At 38.8% G+C, this 21,562-nt stretch overlaps 1 protein-coding gene across 5 annotated transcripts in view; it reads right to left on the bottom strand.

Moving 5' to 3' along the window:
* The window catches only part of Gale (UDP-galactose 4'-epimerase), a 241,401-nt gene that overhangs the window by 24,846 nt on the left and 194,993 nt on the right, over nucleotides 1–21,562 (bottom strand). For all 5 annotated transcript variants that reach the window (XM_090391234.1, XM_090391232.1, XM_090391233.1 and 2 more), the window contains one exon: nucleotides 14,166–14,257. In XM_090391234.1, the coding sequence (XP_090247360.1) occupies nucleotides 14,166–14,257 (92 nt within the window). The remainder of the gene's footprint in view (nucleotides 1–14,165; nucleotides 14,258–21,562) is intronic.

Below are 21,562 nucleotides of genomic sequence, written 5' to 3'. Positions count from 1 at the left end.
ATTTAAATACAAATTAAACAACAATAGCCCCAAAACAGACCCTTGAGGCGTGCCACTAATGACTTTCCTCTTCTGCAATATCATTCCCCTATATATAACCTGCTGATACCTATCAGACAGCTAATTTTGAATCCAACACACTAATCTACCCAACCCATCTGTTCCAATTTAACTACTAGTTTGTCATGTGACAAGCTATTGAAAGCCTTTGCAGAATCTAAATATACCACTGTATAAGCATCCTCCTTGCCCAATGCATTCGTCACTTTGTTATAATAAATAAGCAGGCTGCTAAAACACAATTTCCCTCAAGCAAACCCACACTCTCCATTAAAGAGAATTCTACTGCTGTCAACACAATTTGAATCCTTGTTTTCACTAGCTTCTCCAACACTTCGATCACAACTCCAGACAATCAGATTAGCCTATAATTCGAAGCCTTAGTCTTAACACCCTCTTTATGAAGTGGAACAATTTTGCTATCTTTCCACACCTTTGGAACCTGGGCTAATCTAAGAATCATGATAAAAATGTCAAGTTCAAGTTGTTGCTAACTCCTTGCAACATTCCCTCAAGACACACACACACACACACACACACACACACAGTGATAATACCATCAAGTCCCTTGGCCTTGTTGACATGAAGTTTGCTCAATTCCTCATATACCTCCCGCTCACTCACTCACCATTGGTTCCTCATTAACACTGTTCTCAAGTTTGGCATATGTTACAATCACAAGGATGAAATATTTTAATGAACAGCTCATCAAACACCTCTACTATATCCTCCTCAGTGTTTATCATTCTCCCATTATCAGTGGCCAACATCATCCTCCCATAATCATTCTTCCTTCTACTGGTCACATATCAAAAAAACTCCCTAGGATTTCTTTTAGCATCTTTTGCTAACAGCCGCTCATACTGCACTTTTACTATCCTTATTAGGTGAGTCATCTTCCTTAATTGTTCTTTGTACTCCTCATGTAACATGAGTACAAAAATCTCTTCGTACCTCTCATGGCAGCAAAAGATGATCTCCTCATCTTGTGCCTCCTCCACAATCCATTTTCTTCCAGATTGCATGCTTCACCTTTTCAGTCATCCATTTTACACCTATCTTATTTAAATCTCCTGAACTTATTCCTCTTCTTCTTTTCATCATAAATTTGTTTATAGCAAACAAACTCATCGTGTACTTTCCTTTCTACTAATAAATGGAGTTCATCATTGGGGTCCATGTCTTCAGCCATTTTGAGAACATGGCTAACTGCAGAGAACATTTCTACAAGACCCTTCAATGTGAATTGTTTAACAACTACTTCTTGTTTCTCTTTCCCTCTTCCTTTTCTCGTTCTTCCTCTTCTGCAATACACTGTTTCTCCACTTCAACCAATTCTTCGTTGGTCAACTGTTCAGGGGCACTTTCTATGAGTTGAACTATGTCATCAACATTCACTTTATCATTCAGATTGTTTGCTAAGCCCACTATTTCTTCACTCAATTTACAAATGACTTCATTTTTTTCGAAACTTTCAAAATCGTTCACAAACCTTTTTCCATATGCCACTCATACATTGAGAGGTCACTTCGTCCTAAGTCATAGAAATATTTTTAATAGCATGATAAATATTGAATGCTTTCTAGAATTGCATGAGAGTCTGATCATTTCCTTTAGTAGCAGAAATGGCTTGTGAAAAAGTTCTCCGTAGATAATAAGCCTTAAACATTGAAAGAACCCTATGTTGGATCCATCGGTTGGATCAATGAAGTAGTGTTTGGAGGGAGAAACATGACATTAATCTTGGGGTGAAGATCACCAGTGTAAGGTGGATGACCTGGAGCAATATCTAGAATTAATAAAATTTGAAATTCTACATTTTCTTTCACACAATAGCTTTCCATTTCACTCATATAACAGTTGATTAAGGCATCCTCAAACAATTTTTGAGTCATCCGTGACATGTTATTGTTCTGATAATGAACTGGAAGATTATGCTTCCTAATGTTTTTGAAGGCTCATGGATTCTCACTGTGCCATTTCACAAATAGTTTCAGTTTATATCCAGCCACATTACCCCCTAACAGAATCGTAATATGGTCTTTAAGAGTTTTGAAACCAGGCATAGATTTTAGCTTCTGGTGGATGAATGTCCACTAGGACATTTTTTTCCAAAACAAGGTGGTCTCATCCATATTAAATATTTGCTGTGGCAAATAATTTTCCTCCATAATAATGTTGTCCAATTTCTCCACAAACTCCTTGGAAGGCTTCTCATCAGCATTTGCAGATTCACCATACATTTTCACATTATGCAGCGTAAACTCTGTTTGAATCTCATGAACCAACTGGAAGAAACGTTGAATTTATAGTCATAATCAGGCCCTGCTCTCTCCTTCAACATGCTGAAGAGACTTTGTGCCTTGGCAATTATGGTCATAGTACTAAGGGGCATGAGCTTTTGGTTCAGATCCTCTATCCATGATGCAAGTAGCTTTCCATATCACTGACAGGACTTTGTCATTGCTTCATCACTATCGTCGATTTAATGGAAGCAGATCCTTTTACAGCCTCTACAATTTTATCCTTATTTTTCAAAATGATTGTCACTGTAGAATGAAACCATCCAAAGGTAAGTGCAGGAGGTCACATTGACGGGCTTACCAGTTTCATGATGCTTTATAACTTGTAACTTCATTTCAAGATCAATTTCTCACCTCTTTTTCTGTAATTCTTCACTAGGTTTTTTGATTTGGCATGTAACGGCCTTATTGCACAAAGATTGCCGAGGGAGGTTGCCAATGCACATAATGCATTGTTGCTAAACAGAAACCTTTTTTACTTTACATTCACTTGCAACTTGTTCGAAAACATAGGCAGAATTGTTATTTATTCCGTTATGGGATCACAAACTTATCTTCGAATGGACATAAGTCGAGAGATGACTGTACTTCTACAGCCAACAAACAATTGGTTTACTTTTTCGCACAAGACACTGCTTCACACCTTCACAGCTGCTTACTCTATACAAATCCCAAATCCTCCCAGCCATGGAATATTATTCCCATACGTGGGGTGGCGCACCAAAATGCTCTCTAAGATTGCTCAATTCTATCCAGAAGAGGGTAATCTGGCTAATTAATGATCCCTCTGGTACATCTCCACTTCAATCTCTCTCTCTCTCATACAGATGTTCAATTTCTGCCTTGTGCTCCTTCTATGGATAATTTCATGGGCAGTACTCTGCTGAATTGGTCATTATTATTCCTTTACTCTCCTCCAAAATCATTAAAACAAGCGCCACTGCTAACCAAAACCCTTTTACAGTCCATCTTGAAACTCACTGAACCACCTTCACTGCCTCCTCTTCCATTCCATCTACTTCTGTTCTTTGGAACAGTCTCTCCCTCTCTGCCTTCCCCAAAAATTACAACCTTCAGATGTTCAAGCAAAATGTGAAGAGATTCCTCCTTTCTTCTATTCCTCATGCCCACACATGGCACTAATGTGCTATCCAATGACAGTACTCTCACCTGGAACTCATTCATTTACATCACAATGGCTATAATCCCCATAAGATAGACAAAATAAATGCTATCCAGAAATCCCCCACAGAAGACTACAACAAAACTGTCACCATTCCATATATTAAAAGCACATCTGAAAAGATATCTAGGGTGCTTAACAAACACCAACTATGCACTGTATTTAAACCATATGTGAAATTGGCAATTCTCATCCATTCACCCAAGAACAGAATCTCTCTTTTATCACATCCAGGAGTCTATGAAGTGCCTGTTCGTGTCATCGAGCCTACTATGGACAGACAGGAAGAACTGTGGACACCTGCCTCAGTGAACATAAGAAATATATCCAGCACTACTGCTATGGCAAATGAGGTCTAGCAGACCATGCTCTAGATAACCCTGCACACAAGCTTTTGCAAGTCAGAAAGGTTGTTCCTGGAATCAACAGAAGCCTTGAAACATATTCCGAACCTAACAAGTATGGCTGTATAAATTTGCCAAAGATTTGGGAGACAGTCATCTTAATACCAAACTAATACCTGCTTTCACTCTGTTTTTTTTATTTTTATTATATATTTCTTTTTTCAACACAGATAGTGCTTAATTAGGATTTCAGTCTTTTTATTGCACGTTACAATTGTTCAAACTAGTCCTATTGTTATACCATATTGTGGCTGTCTTGCGTACTGTAACAAACTGTTTTTGTGCTCTGAAGATACTGGATAGTATACGAGTGAAATATCAGCAAAAGTTAATAAATAGTTATTTTCTTATCAGTCTGTGTTCTTATCTATACCATTAAAAATAATCAACATGTATGATAAACACATATGCCTTCCCACATGTTTGTAATAATGCTAGTCCTATCATTTCATTTTTTGAGATGCTGTGTTAAAAACCTAAGTTTCTGAAAAGAAAAATCCTACCTGCCTATGCCACAGTTGACTAACTCAGGAACTGGCTGAAAAAACGTCCTAGAATATGCTGTAAAAATCCTCTAGCTGGTAACTAAAATAAACCTGTTAGAAGAGAAAGACAATGCCTCACTCTCTGTCATTTAATGACATTTCACTCATCACTCAAGATCAGTTCTCTCTTCTTGAGTTGATGTGTTCTTCACATCTAGCCTATCCTGGCAAAAAAAAAAAAAAAAAAAAAAAGCTAGGTATTCTTTTTTTGTTATATACATTATGTTTCTTCTGATCAACGTTTAACACATTATAAATCACCATCTTCCCAACGTTACAATACTGTTCTCACATTTGGAGTAATGGACAAAAGACCTCCCTCAGAATGCTTTTTTTTTATGAGACCATTATTCATGAAAGTTTGTAATTGTATTTAGGTGGTAGAGGAAATTTATCTGCAACCTAAATACAATCACAAACATTCCTGTCCACAGAAGGATTTGAGATTACTATCTGTTGATTGGAGAGCATATATACTAACCACTCGGCCAACCAGGCTGGTAAGCTGTTTCTGATTCTATCCAGAAGAGAACTATTCTGGATACAATCTAGAAAGATAAATACTTAACTATTTACCTTTCTCAATGACTCCCTCCAATGGCTTTCTCACAGATGTTCTGTTTCTACATTATTTCTTTTCTATGGGTATTTCCACTGATGCTGCTTCACTGAACTGGCCACAACAATTCCTCTCCTTATCTCTAATCAAATACAAACAAGGGCAGTTACTGGTCTACATTCATATATGATTGAGTATCAAACTCACCAAATCAATCCCCCCCCCCCTTCCCCTTCATTTCATGAATCTTTATCCTTTGGAAGAGTCTGCTCCATACCATTTTCTCCAACAAATGCAATCCCTCAACTCTTCAAGAAACACAAATTTTCCACACATGACATTGTCATGTAATAGAGTACTTCTTGCTTATTGAGGTTGATTTTATATATCTTCTTCTTTTATAGTGCTTTTATCCTGCTTGGTGCAGGGTCCACTATGATTATGCAACTGTGAGAAACCCCCAAACTGGCTTGTTGCTGAGTCTTGCATTAAAAGGGAAGAACAATTTTTATGTCTGCAGATGCGTGTGTTCATGGGACTGATTTGTCTGTTCTGGGGGATGAAAAACCTGAGTTTCCGGGGAGGGAATCCTACCTATGTATGAGACCGGATAACTCACCTTTAGTTGAAACAGACCAGATAAAGGTTCCTCATATCCCGGACAGAAATCAAACCCAGGTCTTTCTGACCAAAGGGCTTCATCTATACCAACTGAGCTATGGAGGCTCTTAGGGTTGATTTTATATACCTCAAAAAAATGCATTTTCCATAGAACCATACAGGCACAAAATAAATAAATAAATAAAAAAAAAGATAAATAAATATAATTACATCAATAGCTATCAGTTGAAATTTGTTAGGTTTAATAACCTAGAGTCCTATTTTTTTAAGTGGCTGGAAAACATTTTTACTCAAAGTATTAGAATCTTAATATCCACCGGTTTCAGTTTTGAAGGGTATTAGCTTTATGCCAGTAACATTCCTAGGTAGTGGTGGCCTATAATCCTATTCTTTTCTTATTTGATACACGAGGGTGATCTGAAAAGTTCTCGGCCTAACAATGAAATATAATTTCAAAATTATTTTTACTTTTCAACATAATCTCGCTTAAGACTAATACATTTATTCCAGCGATACTCCAGCACCATTATCCCATCCGTGTAGTGGTTCTCAGTAAAATCTGCAAAATACCCCTCTACAGCTGCAGTCACCTTGATTCTTCTTCGCTGAAGAATTTTAGTTTTGGGAAGAGATAGAAGTCAGAGGGAGCCAAATCTGGGGAATAGGGTGGATATTTCAACAACTCATAGTGCAGATCCCTTAATTTTCCCATTGCCAAAACACCTTTGTGGGCAGGATGCACTTGTCCTGATGAAGGATGATTTTTTTCTCTTCTCCAAACTGGGTCTTTTCTCACCTAGTCTGGTTAAAAGATCGGAATTATAATTCCCCAGTTATTGTTTTACCCTTTTCAAGATAATTATCATGTTGGAGGCTTAATGGATTTTTTACAACACTCAAAAAGAATTAAAATAGAATTTAATACTTCTTATATTTCGTCCTAGTCACTAGGACATCTATGGGGATTACAAAAACAATTAATGTAACATGCACACAAATATCATACAATGCTAAGCCCAACCACGTGGGTGACACTAAAGTCCTATCTAGGTGGAGCACCCTCTAAGGGCGGTAGTAGGAGGCCCGGAATGTAAGGTGAGACCTCTGGTGATGAGTGTTTCCCAAATATTCAGAAGCTTAATGCAACCATATTTATTAAGATTTGGTTGGTTTCTGAGAGCTGCTGCTGCTGCTTCTAAGAAAAGTCTCTCTTTCTTGAATTTGTTGTGGTGGAGCATGGTGGTTTTCTTCAATGATACCCTGTGTGTGGTGTCCAAAACATGGTCAGCCAAGCCTGAATGTCCATAGTTGTGTTTACAAATGTAAGACTTGTGTTCCTCCAGGCGGATGGATGGTGATCTGCCTGTCTGTCCAAAGTACACCAGCTTACAGGAACAGGGTACTTTGTAAACTCCAGGCAGAGAGAGAGGAGGGGGGGGCTGATCTTTCGTAGAACGGATAAGGGTAGCAAGTTTGCGGTCGGGCTTATATGCTGTGTGTAGGTTGTACTTTTTTAGTATCGTGGCTATTTTTTCGGATGTGCCACGGATGTAGGTATGGTGATGGCAGTTTTAAAATCTTGTTGACGAGAGGGACGGGGAATGGGGGAGGAATTGATTATTTTTTTGATACTGTGTTCGCTGTAGCCATTGGAGAGGAAAGTGCTGTGTATGTGGTTAAGCTCAGTAGTGAGGGCGGTTCCACTGGAACAAAGATTGTGGGCTCTCTTGGTAAGAGTTTTAATAATGCCATATTGTTGAGAAGGGTGGTGGTGGTGGGAGAGTTTGTGAATGTATCTGCCTGTGTGTGTGGGTTTTTCTGTATACAGTGAAGGCATGTGTATCATTAGGCAGGCGTGTGACTAAAGTGTCCAGGAAAGGTAAACAATTGTTCTTTTCCTTTTCCATAGTAAACTGGATTCTTGGATGTAGGCTATTGAGATGACTGAGGAAGGAGTCTAACGTGTATGGGCCATGAGGCCAAATAGAGACCACATCATCTACATATCTTAGCCAGAGTTAATGGCAAAGGAAAATAGATCTAAGATGTCAGTTAAGGGAATATTGGTAAACAAAGAGGAGATATCAAAGCTTACCAATATGTCTGCATTATTCAAGGTTAAATTTTCTGTGAGGGCTTTAAAGTGGGTTGAGTTTTTTATATAGGAAGTGGACCTTCAGGTGAGGGGGGGGGGGTCAGAGAGTTGGCCAGCTGTTTAGTTTTGGTAAACAGTATATTCGGGGGGGGGGAGGGGGAGAGGGAGCAGAAAGGTTTAAGTTTTTTCGTGACGTCAGGGGGCCAGGAAGATACTTTTTTAAGTAAGATTTTTAATTTCTTAACTTGTGTTTTTGTGGGGTCGTGTTCTAGCAGGATGTAGGGAGTGTGATCACGGAGGATAATGTTCATTTTACAATTGTATTCACTGGTATTAAGAACGGCTGTGGCATTACCCTTATCCGCTCTGGTGATGACGATACTTTTTTCTTTCCATAGTATCAGGAGAGCCGTGCGTTGGGCATACGATAAGTTACTTTTTGGAGGCAAAGAATGAGTGAGGACGTTGGCTACGTCACGTCTGATGTTGTTGGCTATCTCTGACGGTAAGCGACCGATCCTCCGTTCGATGTTAACCATTACATCAAGCATCGGCACTTCCTTCGGAGTGACGGCAAAATTACAGCCAAGGCAAAGGGCGCTGATGGCATCGTCGTTGAGCCTTTTGGAAGAGAGGTTTACTACTGTCTGGAGCGGTTCAATTTGTGATTGTGGTTTGTCTTTAACCAGGTTACTATATTTCTTGACGTGTTTATTTTTTTATTTTTTGAAATTCTCTCTGTGTGGAAGTTTCCAAAGTGCGAGAGAGAATCGACCAAAGTTCAGGGTTAAGAACGGCGGAGCGCTTGGAATGTAAGGAGCCAATGGCGTCGTTCATCACTCACGTATATATAACCGTGCCAGCCTGGCATTACTACGCGAGCAAATCACCTCTATTTGTGCCGCCGTCTCAGTGACGAACGCCGGCTCTGGCTCATTACATTCAGAGCTCTCCACCATTCTTACCCCTGAAGTTTGGTCGATTCTCTCTAGCATTTCGGAAACTTCCGCACAGAGAGAATTTCAAAAAATAAAAAATAAACACGTCAAGAAATATAGCAACCTGGTTAAAGACAAACCACAACCACAAATTCAACCGCTCCAGACAGTAGTAAACCTCTCTTCCAAAAGGCTCAACGATGATGCTGTCAGCGCCCTTTGCCTCGGCTGTAATTTTGCCATCGCTCCAAAGGAAGTGCCGGTGCTTGATGTAATGGTTAACATCGAACAGAGGATCGGTCGCTTACCGTCAGAGATAGCCAACAACATCAGACTTGACATAGCCTACATCCTCACTCATTCTTCGCCTCCAAAAAGTAACTTATCGTATGCCCAACGCACGGCTCTGCTGAAACTACGGAAAGAAAAAAGTATCGTCATCAACAGAGCGGATAAGGGTAATGCCACAGTCGTTCTTAATACCAGTGAATACAATCATAAAATGAACATTATCCTCCGTGATCGCGCAACCTACATCCCGCTAGAACACGACCCCACAAAAACGCAAGTTAAGAAATTAAAAATCTTACTTAAAAAAGTATCTTCCTGGCCCCTGACGTCACAAAAAAACTTAAACCTTTCCGCTCCCTTCTCCCCCCTGAATATACGGTTTACCAAAAATCCACAAACCCAATTCCTCACTCAGGCCTATAGTAGATGCCATCAATGCACCTTGCTACAGACTGTCTAAACAGCTGGCCAACTCTCTGACCCCCTCACCAGAAGGTCCACTTCCTATATAAAAAACTCGACCCACTTTAAAGCCCTCACAGAAAATTTAACCTTGATTAATGCAGACATTCTACTAAGGTAGAAGTGGAGGAATTTTTTGAGGCTTTAGAAAAAGCAACTGACACAATGAAAAAGGAAAAGTTGGTCCTTGTTGGGGATCTAAATAGCAGAGTAGGAAATGATTGTGAGACATACAAAAATATTTTGGGAAAATTTGGAGAAAAGAGCAAAGCTAATAATAATGGCAAATATCTGTTGGATTTCTGCTCAGGACATGGACTGGTTATTACTAACACCATGTTCCAACATAAAAATGTGCACAAATTCACATGGAGAGAAGAGGCAAGGAATAAGAAAAGTCTCATTGACTATGTTATTGTTGATAGTGATGTTTTCTCCCTGGTGCAGAACACCAGAGTGTACAGAGGATATGAAATTGGAAGTGATCACTATATAGTCTTGAGCAGGATAAAATTGAATTTCATATTGAAAAGAATAACATTTAAGAAAGTTTTAAAGTGAATAAAAGTTGAGCAGCTCTCAGATGTGAACTGTAGACTAAAATACACAAAGATTATTGAAGAAAAATTGAAAGAGTTTGAGAACAGGAATCAAACCTTGGAGATTCAGTGGCAAACTCTGAAGAAAACATTGATTGATTCTGCCAGAGAGGCATGCGGTAAGGTTGTCTGTAAGGATAAAAAAATCAGAACGAAGTTAAAGAGGCAGTGAAGGAAAACAAGAAAGAATATCAAAAGTTCCTGTCAAATAAGTCAGCTAGTGCTCTTAGAGAATACAGAGACAAATGTAAGAAAGCTATACAGTGTGTAAAACTAGCTAAACAAAAGTCATTGGAGGACTTTGGCAAGAATATAGAAAATAAATATTAAGAAGGTGTCAAAATATTTTGGAGGTTGTTGAAAAAGCTTAGGAATGGAGGAAAGAGTGCTGTAAAAGGAGTCAGAGATAATAAAGGTGACATGAAAACGGGAGAAAAAGTTATCCTTGAGGTATGGAGTAATTACTCTGAAACACTGCTAAACGAAACAAGCAGTGATGACAGCACAGTGGTAAAACACACTGTCCAGGCATGTAGTCAGGAATACGTATCCATACTTGAAGTAGAAAAAGCCATCAATGGCTTGAAATGTGGCAAGGCAGCAGGGGTAGATGATATTCGACCAGAAATGCTGAAGTATGGTGGTATAAGAGTCTTACAGTGGCTGCACTGCATAGTTCAGAAATCCTGGACAGAGGGATGAAATCTGGATGATTGGAGCAGAGCTCTCATAGTACCCATATATAAAAAGGGAAATAAAGCTGAATGTGAGAATCACAGAGGTATTTCCCTACTGAGTGTTCCTGGCAAGATCTATGCAAGTATACTTGAGAAACGGTTGAGAAGAATTGTGAAAGAAAAGCTTGGTGAAGAACAAGCTGGATTCAGGCCAAATAGAGGCTGTCAGGATCAGATCTTCACTTTACGACAAAGAGTCGAGAAAGCATGGGAATATAACAAAAATCTGTATTTAAGTTTTGTCGATTTGGAAAAGGCATATGACAAGGTGCCAAGAGAGAAGCTATTCAATAAGCTACAGTTATATGGCGTCAATGGGGCATTATATCAACAATACTTAGTCTTTATTTGAGTTGTAAGTCAGCAGTTAGAATTGAAGGAAGTACAGGAAGATGGTTTAATGTTAAATCTGGTGTGAGACATGGATGTACATTATCCCCTCTGTTATTCATTATCTATATGGATCACATTATGAAGGAAAGTGGTATTAAACATGATATCAAAATTGGAGATGTTAACGTCAGCTCTTTGCTTTATGCGGATGATGTTATACGTCTAAATAAATCCGCTACAAATGTGCAAGATTCTCTGACTAAATTGAATAGCTGTTGTAATAAATATGGTATGAAGGTCAGCAATAAAAAGACAAAGAAAATAGGCAGAATCATTGAAAATGTAAACTGTGTTGTGAATGGAGAACCTTTGGAACAAGTGAAACATTTCAGCTACTTAAGCACGATTTTTACTGAAGATGGCAAATTAAATATAGAAATAGAGAACAGAATCAGCAAAGCTGGTATGGTAGGAAGTCAATTGAATAAATTCATATGGAATAAGAGAGAAATTAGTCAGAACACTAAATTAGCTGTATACAAGACAGTGTTCAAACCAGTTTTAACTTATGGATCTGAGAGCTGGGTCAGAAGTAAAACACTTGACCAAAGACTAGAGACCGCAGATATGAGAGTCCTGAGAAAGATTATAGGCGTGAACAGATGGCATCAATGGCAATATCATATTAAAAACAAGGATATTAGGAAAGAACTTGACATTGTCAACATCCAGGAATGCGTTAGCAGAGCTAATCTCAGGTGGTATGGTCACTTAAACAGAATGGGCGAAGAAAGATTAGCAAAAGAAGTGTTCTCTGCAGGTTGGCAGCAAAACGACCAAGAGGAAAACCAAGATATAGCTGGATTGATACGGTACAAAGTGCCTTAGACGATAGAAATATAATATCCGATAATGTTGGAGTCTTGAAAACTAACAGACTGATTTGGAGGAAAACTGTAGACAGGAAGTTAGTAATTATGTAATTTTTTTCATGTAGAACTATCATATCCTGTACACCCCGTGAGGGTACATGGCAGGAATTTGATGATGATGAATATGTAAACAGTCACATGAAGTGGTATGCTATTTCTGTATGTTTTGGAAGATCTCAAATTCTTTCGATATGGGAATAGTGTGGAAATAACTTTTTAACTGTGATAAGGTGATCAACTTGATACCATCAGATCTGGCTGTTTAGAATAACTAGCATTACCTTTGTCTGTTTTAGTAATCAGATATCTCTGATTGCTTTGACAATTTTAATGGCAGTTGCTAATGCTTTTTATGTTGCTGAGTAATTGGATTAGTATTAATTAAAATACTATAGACTTCTAATATTTTATTAATAGATCTTGGCTTTTTAAAAAGTAATTAGTGGTCACCACTGTTGTTGCTAAAAAAATGATTTATCTTATCTTGAACTTAGATAAATTCCAAGATAAGATAAATTATTGATTTATTTTGATTCATCAAACTTGAAATCATACGTGAAGCAGCTAAAGAATTGTCAGTGCCCTTGACCGTTTTGTTTAATTTGAGTCTCGGGTCTGTGTTAGTCCCAAGGGGGGGGGGTGGAAAGAGAGGTAAATAGTTCCACTGCATAAAGGTTCCAAGGTTCCAAGACTGCTGTTGTAAATTACCGACCGATTAACGTATCAGGAATCGTTGTCAAGGTCTTGGAGAAATTACTCAAGAGAAAAATACAGGATTGGATAGATGAAAATAGGATACTGTATGGGGGACAACATGGTTTTGTGAAGGGTAGATCATGCCTCAGTAACTTGCTCACGTTTTATAACACAGTGACGGCTGAACTGGATAAGGGTAATGGGTTTATAGTGATTCTACTGGACCTTGCTAAGGCCTTTGACAGGATACCACATAGAATTCTAATCAGTAAACTGCAGCATATGGAGGATGGATATAGGGTTGGTGAGATGGATAGGAGGGTGGTTGATGGAGAGATATCAGAGAGTGGTTTATTCAGGAGTAGAGTCCAAAAGACGGCTTGTGACTAGTGGTGTGCTGCAGGTTCTGTTCTTGGATCACTACTTTTCAATTTGTTCATTAACGATATAGGAAAGGATCTGAGAGGAAGTGTTCACTTATTTACTGATGATGCAAAGTTGGGTAGAGCAATAGTGAGTGCACAGGATGTCAAAATTTTGCAAGATGATTTGGATAGTTTGGAGGACTAGGCTAAGGAAAATGGATGTCTATTTAATGTGGCAAAGTGTAAGGTTATGCATTTTGGGGTGAAAAGATTAGCAGCAGTGTATATCACATTGGTGGAACTGTACTCCAGGAGATTGATGAGGCCAGGGATTTGGGAGTGTTGGTTGAAGTTTAGGGGGCACATTGCAAAAGTGGCTAAATCAGCGCATCAAATCACTTGGTTGCTGAAAAATACTTTAACAAGCAGAGACAAACAAGTTATTGTTCCTCTGTATTGAGCCTTGATAAGACCTCATCTATACTACTGTGCCCAGATATGGGTGCCAGGGTTTCTTCTTGATGGGGAGGAGGTGGAGAGGATCCAGAGTCGGGTGACCAAGATGATAGCAGGTCTATGGAATGAACCTTATGAGAACAGGTCGAAGATTTGTGGGTTGCAAAAATTGGTTGATAGGCGGAAAAGGGGTGATATGATTGAGACATTCAAATTACTGAAGGGTTTCTATAAGATTAATTCAGAAGATATTTTTGAGAATAGGACTGGTGGTGGGAGGACTAGGGGCCATACATGGAAGCTGGGGCAAGAATGTGGTTAGCAAGGGTGTTAGAGCTAGGTTTTTTACTTGGAGAGTGGTGAATGAGTGGAATAAGCTGCCAGTCTCTCTTGTGGGTACTATGACTGTGAATGAGTTCAAGGCGACGTATGATAGATACTGTGTGAATGTCGAACAGTTGTTCTTGACATGATGTTAGGGTTTCCCTCGATGAGTCTGTCGACTCCTTGGAGTTGCCCGAAATAATAATAATACACACGTGAAACATATTGAGAAAAATATTATGAAAATAAACTGTATACAAACCTGACAACCCACAGAATTTTCACCAGTTATTTTTTTCACTGCTGCAACATGTCCTTTGGCTAAATCCATTATATGAATATAATCCCGAACACCTTATAAGAAAGAAATTAAATGCAAGGATAATATGTAATAAACATGTTAGATTTATCTCCATATACAGGGTGGTTCAAAATTTCACATACAAACTTTGAGCAAAGGCAGAGAACATCAAAATCAACTATATTCACATAGGAAAGCATGACAGGAAACGTCAGATTTCCTGTCATGAGATGAAGATTTCCTGTCTCATGACAGGAAATCTGACAGGGACACAAAGATACAGAAATAACACAAGGCAGTAAGTAGTGTAAAAAACTTTATTAGGCATAAATGAACAGTTCAATAGTAATTGGATACATAATATGGTTTCACATCAGGTGCTCAAAGTTACAACTATTAGCAGTGATGCATGCCTGACACTGACAACACATTGATTGCCATACATTTTCGAAAATACCTAGCGTTTCCCAGATATTAACAGCGGCGATGGTGATTCTTGCCATGAGGCACATGTCAGAGGCAACAGGCATTGCATACACCATGGCTTCAAGGGTCTCCCACAGAAAGATATCAATGCTCGATAAATCAGGTGAGCGTGGGGGGGGTCATGCGACGGGTCCACCATGCCCAATCCATCAAGCCACAAAGGACCTGTCCAAATACTGACGCACAGAAATGCCAAAATGGGCTGGAGCCCTGTCATGTTGGAACCACATCTGCTGAAGCACAGTCATTAGAACATTGTTCAGTAAATCCGGGAGAACTTCTTCCAGAAAGGTCTGATACTTCGGGGAGTCCAGTGGGGGTGGTAACAGGTATGGGCTGACTAAACAGTCAGCGACGATATCTACCCATACATTAATGGCGAAGCATTGTTGTGCAGCATGTGGGTTCTCATGGGACCACATACGAGAGGTGATTGAAGACTCCTTCGTGGGTAAATGAGCTTCATCCATGAACAAAACACAAGTTGGAAATCCTATCTACAGCACTTTTCTGCAGAAACCACTGTGCGAATTCCATGCGTTGAGGATAATCTTCGGCCATCAGTAACTGGATCCGTTGCAGATGAAATAGATGTAAGGACTCTGAGTGCAAAAAGAACAATACACTAGATCGAGATATTCCTATAGCAGAGGCAACGGCACGCGTGTTTGTCTCTGGATTATTGTCCATCGCATGCAACACCTCTCTTCCATGGTGGGATTCTGCGCCGATCATGGCCGTCCACTATTATGCCTGCGATCCCTGAATGATCCATAGTCACACAAATTCTGATGCAAATGCGCAAACATTTGGTGATGCATTACACATCTGTTTGGGTACCTTTCGCAATACATTCGTACAGTGGCTCATCCATTACCATCAGCTAATCCATAAATGAGGTGCATGTCTGCAATCTCAGCATTCGTAAACCAATGCATGTTCTTCGTATGATGTTGAAAGCTTGAATGAGTAAGCCCTAATTTCTCACCTGGAGCGCTGGCGAAAAGTGCCAGCTATCACTTTCGGATGGCTTTTCCAGTCATGTTTTCCTATGTGAATATGGTTGATTTTAAATAATAAAGTAACACGTAAAAACCACAATGATAACTTTAATTAGTAAAAGGACAGATATTTTGTACTAAAATTAATAGTACATCTTCAGTGTCTGTAACAGTAATAGGAATGGAATACAAGCAAAACGTTCAGTGGATCACCTATTAAAACACAATTGTTACTGCGTGCTAGGAAATAATAGAAATAACAAATTTAATGTATTAAGATAAACAGTTTTTTACATAAGATAAAAGTCTCCCAGATCTTTGAGAGAGACATACAGTCATTTCTATTTAAATTCAGTCGGTGTAAGATAGTTTCACAACTTTCTTTGAATAAGAAAGTTGTGAAAGTTCATATTTGAATCTGCATCAATGGAGGAGAACTGCTTTATCCCACTGGACGAGGAGTTCTTTGGAACTCCCAAAAATCCAAAAAAAAAGGCTGCCCTGTACGACCTATCGTAAACTGCATTGACTCTCCAACTTATCGGATTGCAAAAGTATTATCACGTTCCTTAAGTGCTCTCACTGGTCATTCCAGATCCTATATTAAAAAATCAACAGATTTTCTTGAAAAAATCAAGGATATAAAAATTGCAGATTCTGAAATATTAGTCAGTTTTGACATCATTTCTCTGTTCACCAATATCCCATTAACCGACACAGTCAATTCTTTATATGAAGATTACCCTCAAGATATCGCAAGGATATTCAAATATGTCATCCACTCAGGTTATTTCAGTTGGAAAAACAAAATCTACAAACAAATTAAAGGTACTGCCATGGGTAGCCCTCTGTCTCCATCTTTGGCAAACTACTATTTGAAACAATTCAAAGATACTATGTTCTCATCCATCTCTTTGCTACCATTACGTCGATGATGTTTTTGCTGTTTGGCCATACACTGAAGATGAACTTTCCACTTTTCTACAACAGATAAATAACCTTCACCCATGCATCCAATTCACTATGGAAAAAGAAAACTCTGGTACTTTACCATTTTTGGACATCCTCCTTACTAGAACGTCTTCTGGTACCTTATCTACAAGCGTCTTTCGAAAACCCACATTTACTGGCAGATACATTCACAAAAAGTCTGCGCACCACATGTCTCAAAAATTTGGCATTCTTAAATCTCTAATTCATAGAGCACATAAAGTTTGCTCTTCACCAATAATCTTACAACAAGAACTTTCCATCATTAAAAAGTTAATGGAATCAAATGATTACAACTCCAATCAAATCCAACAGATACTTGACTCTTATGTTCCAACACATACAGTTTCTTCATCAGTCAACAGAGTTCCTATTCCATACATTCCAGGAATCTCAGAACCTATAGGTAGAATTCTAAAAAAAGTATCAATTGATTCCAACATATATTCCTATCAACAAAATTTCTTCTTTATTACCTTCTACAAAGGATAAACCGTCTTCTCTATCTTTGGCTGGCGTTTACCAAATACCTTGCGAATGCGATGTCTCTTATTTTGGACAAACTGGCCATTCTTTGGAAAAAAGAATAAAAGAACATCAATATTATATTGATTATAACAAACCTCTGAAGTTTGGTCTGGCGCAGCACAGTATTGACTCTACTCATAGTGTCCAGCAGGATAAAGCAGTTCTCCTCCATAGATGCAGATTCAAATATGAACGCTTATTCAAAGAAAGTTGTGAAACTATCTTACACCGACCGAATTTAAATAGAAATGACTGTATGTCTCTCTCAAAGATCTGGGAGACTTTTATCTTATGTAAAAAACTGTTTATCTTAATACATTAAATTTGTTATTTCTATTATTTCCTAGCACGCAGTAACAATTGTGTTTTAATAGGTGATCCACTGAACGTTTGCTTGTATTCCATTCCTATTACTGTTATAGACACTGAAGATGTACCATTAATTTTAGTACAAAATATCTGTCCTTTTACTAATTAAAGATATCACTGTGGTTTTTACGTGTTACTTTATTATTTAATTACTATGCCACAGGTTCCATTAAAAATCAGAATGGTTGATTTTGATGTTCTCCACCTCCCTTCAAAGTTTGTACATGGAATTTTGAACCACCCTGTATATGTATATACAGTAATCTACCGCTTATGTGACCACAGCAGGAAGGCAATCTGCCATTCTGATAACTGAATGGTCATATAAGTGAAGTACAATTACATGATGCTTTGCCATAATTCAGTTGACATAAATAGGTTTGTTAATTGAAGTATCATTATTTTGAACATCAGATAAATGGTAGAATACTGTGTATGTATGTGTCATTATATATATATGTGTGTGATCATTAGTTACATTGATTCGGTGATTATGATTACATATATTCATCTTTTTTTGACTGACTGAAACCGAGAAAATAGATAACAAGTTAATTTAATGGAGCACACAACATGTTTCGTCAAAAAGAATTCTTCAGGTGTGGTAACACTTAAAGCAAATTAAAAAAACCTTAAAAACACTGTGCCATTATAATAACAGACTTGTAAACTGAAGTTAAGTTTGAATTGTCATTATAGTCCATTCTGCTGTTGTGCAAATGGGAGCGTATGAGTTCATGTGTACACCAGTATCTAATGGCAGAACTATGCGAGTCAAGAAAACTATAACTGAGGTTGCTGTTGATGGGAGAAGGGTCTATGACAATTTCTTTGGATTCAAGTATGCGCTGTCCGACTTCATCGTGACAAATATAAACATTTGATGTTGTGTTCCAATCTACTCCGTGTTGGAGGCCTTCATCGTTTGTGTTCACTGAAAATAAGACGTGAATGGAGAGCGAGCTTGCTCTGATTCTATTGTATGAAATGTCACTCTGATGTTCCTCTAGCTGTAAGGGGATTGACTTCTCAGTCTGGCCATAGCATGACCTCCACACAATAACATATTATTTTATATACACCGGGGAACTGAAGATGGTTATGAGCTTGATTTTGGAAGAATTGAAAAACACGTTTTTATATTAAATTTTTTCAAAATTCTTCCTAGTTTCCGGTAGAGAGCGAGCTGATGTACGGTAAAGAAATATAAATCTTGGGGGTTGTTAGGGATCTCTGTGTTGTTTTGAGGGCATTGTATAGTTACCCTTTAATGTTTTTGGAAGGGTATCCATTATTTAAGAAAGTTCTTTCTAGATATTTTAGTTCATTTGTTAGTTCTTCTTCATCAGACAATACTGAGCGAGCAGGGTGAGCTTGGAGTCAATAGATTCATTGCTAGAGATCCTTCCTAGAAAACACAGTCTATCAAGACTCATCGCGGGAGGCCACTCCTAGGAAACACAAAGATTATCATACCAATCCTTAAACTCATTGACTTCTCGCTCTCATCACTCTATCAGGTAAAGCATTAAACAGTTCAACCACCCTAAATGCAAAGAGACCACTCCTCACTCTCTTGCTCACAGCTTCCTTTCATAACTTCCAGGGATAGTCCCTTGTCATCAAACCTTCCCGCTGTTCAACCAAGCGAAAGAACTCTCTAGTGTCACCTCTCAACAGTTTAAAAGTCTCAATCATATCACCTCTCCTTCAATCCACCAAACTCTGCAGTCCACATTCCTTCAGCTGAATCTTAAAACTAACATTGTACAGTCCTGAAAGCGTCTTTGTTATCTGCCTTTGTATCCTTTTCACAGTTAATTTATCCCCTTCAAATCCTGGGGACCAAATCTGAGAACCATAGTCTAAGTGTGGTCTGACGAGGGTCTTATACAACGGAATGATTACTCTATTATCTCTGCAGGTCAGTGTCCTTCACATTATTGCAGCAATCCTCTGTGTTACCTTCACCACCTTTGCAATATGTCCCCTGAATTTCAAGTTTCTATCAGTCATCAATCCCAGATCTCTTGTCTCCCCTACTTCCTCCAGTATAGCTCCCCCCCCCAATAGAGTATGCAGCGTCCCATCGATGTGTCCCAAAGCTCAAGACCATACATTTTGCTGCATTAAACCGACACCCCCATTCATCTGCCCACCAGTCTAGCTTATTCAAATCCTCTTGCAGGGCTACCACATCTGCACTATTACTAATAACCCTTCCCAGCTTCACATCATCTGCAAACAACTGAATATCTCCTGAAATCCACTGATAATATTGTTGATATAAAGGTTAAACAATATAGGTCCCAGTACAGAGCCCTGTGGGACCACACTTGTATCCTTCTGCCTCCTTGAAACTGTCCCACCATACACAACTCTATGATACCTATCAGACAGACAATCCCAAATCCAGTTGACCAACCTGACATCCAAACCCATGTGCTACAACTTAAACATCAGCTTATCATGTGGCACCCTGTCAAAAGCCTTCGCTAAATCCAAGAAAATGGCAGTAGATGCCTTTCCCTCATCTACGGCTCTTGTAACTTTATTATAAAAGGCTAGCATATTACTAAAACAAGAGCACCCCTTAACAATTTCATGTTGACTCTACCCTCATCTGCCCAATGCTGTATACGGTCCCTCACTAATTTCTCCAAGATCTTAACAACTGTTGATGACACACAAATTGGCATATAATTAGACACTTCCAGTCTGCATGCCCCCTCCCCCTTATGCAATGGCACTATCTTAATTCCTTCCATTCCCTGCACACCTTCCTGTAGCCAGACTTTCATTGAAAGGAGCTGTCAGTTCTTTAGCACATTCTCTCAAAACTCGTGGTGAGTACTCCAGTCCCACAGCTTTACTAACATCCAGAGTACTCAGTATTTGGAACACACTCTCCTCCTGCACCTCTAAACAGCCCTATCCGTTTAGTATTAAAATTTATCCCTCCTGGATGAAATACTCCAATAACGTGCCCATTGAACAACTCCACGTCCTCTGCATCAGTCACTCTATTCCTATTTTTTATCCCACAATGTCATTCTTCAACAATCATTTCTCCTCATACTGGCCACATAGCTAAAAAATTCCCTAGGATTTTCTTTGGATCTTAGGGCCAATCTTTTCTCATATTATAGTTTTGCCTTTCTTACCACACTAGTCACTCTTCTGGCATGTGTCTTATATTCTTCATCCCCTCTCCTTATATCTCTTCCATAGCCGCTTTTTCACATGCAATTCCTGTTTAATATTGTTTGTCATCCACCTTACACCAAATTGTTTTCTTCTTCTTCACTTGTAGAATACAGCTTACTATTGCTGCTAACAAATATTCCTTCACAATTTCCCAAGCACTAATGATATCCCGGCCTTCCAATTCCTCCCTCCATGAAACTTCCCCAAGTTGATATCTAAGACTATTATAATCACCTGCCTTATAATTCCGCATATATTCCCTTTTCTTTGATATTCCTGCATGTCTATTCATCTTCATAGTCAAAATCACATGATCAATCTCTCCAACTGGTGGGAGAGATGTCATCTCAGTTATTATCAACTCTTCTTATGCTATGAATAAATCCAAAACTCTTGAACCTCTTGTTCCCTCTATTACATGTTGCCTAAGATGTTTGTCCCTCAAGAATTCTAGAAATTCCATTCCCTTATTGCTACATGCATCTTTCTCTCCTCAATTTATTCTGCAGTAGTTATAATCTCCCATAACAATCATTCTCCTTGTACTTGCCAAGCTCAACTGTCTAAACATTTCCTGGTCCCCACCCTCTGTGCTCCTTGATTTGTAGCCCCCCCCCCAACTAAATATCCTGTCTTGCCCACCTCTACCTCACACCGTATGCTTTCAAAATCATTAGTGTTACTGCATTCCAAAGCCTCCACTCTTAGAGGACATAAGCAGTACTCCACCACCATGCATTCCCTTCCTATCCTTTCAAAAAATGCTGTATCCTACTA

The sequence above is a fragment of the Typopeltis vanoorti genome, chromosome 4, assembly GCF_054136105.1.
Source record: "Typopeltis vanoorti isolate ZY-2024b chromosome 4, IOZ_Tvanoo_1.0, whole genome shotgun sequence".
NCBI classification, from domain to species: domain Eukaryota; kingdom Metazoa; phylum Arthropoda; class Arachnida; order Uropygi; family Thelyphonidae; genus Typopeltis; species Typopeltis vanoorti.
This window is presented reverse-complemented; position numbering and strand designations above follow the sequence as displayed.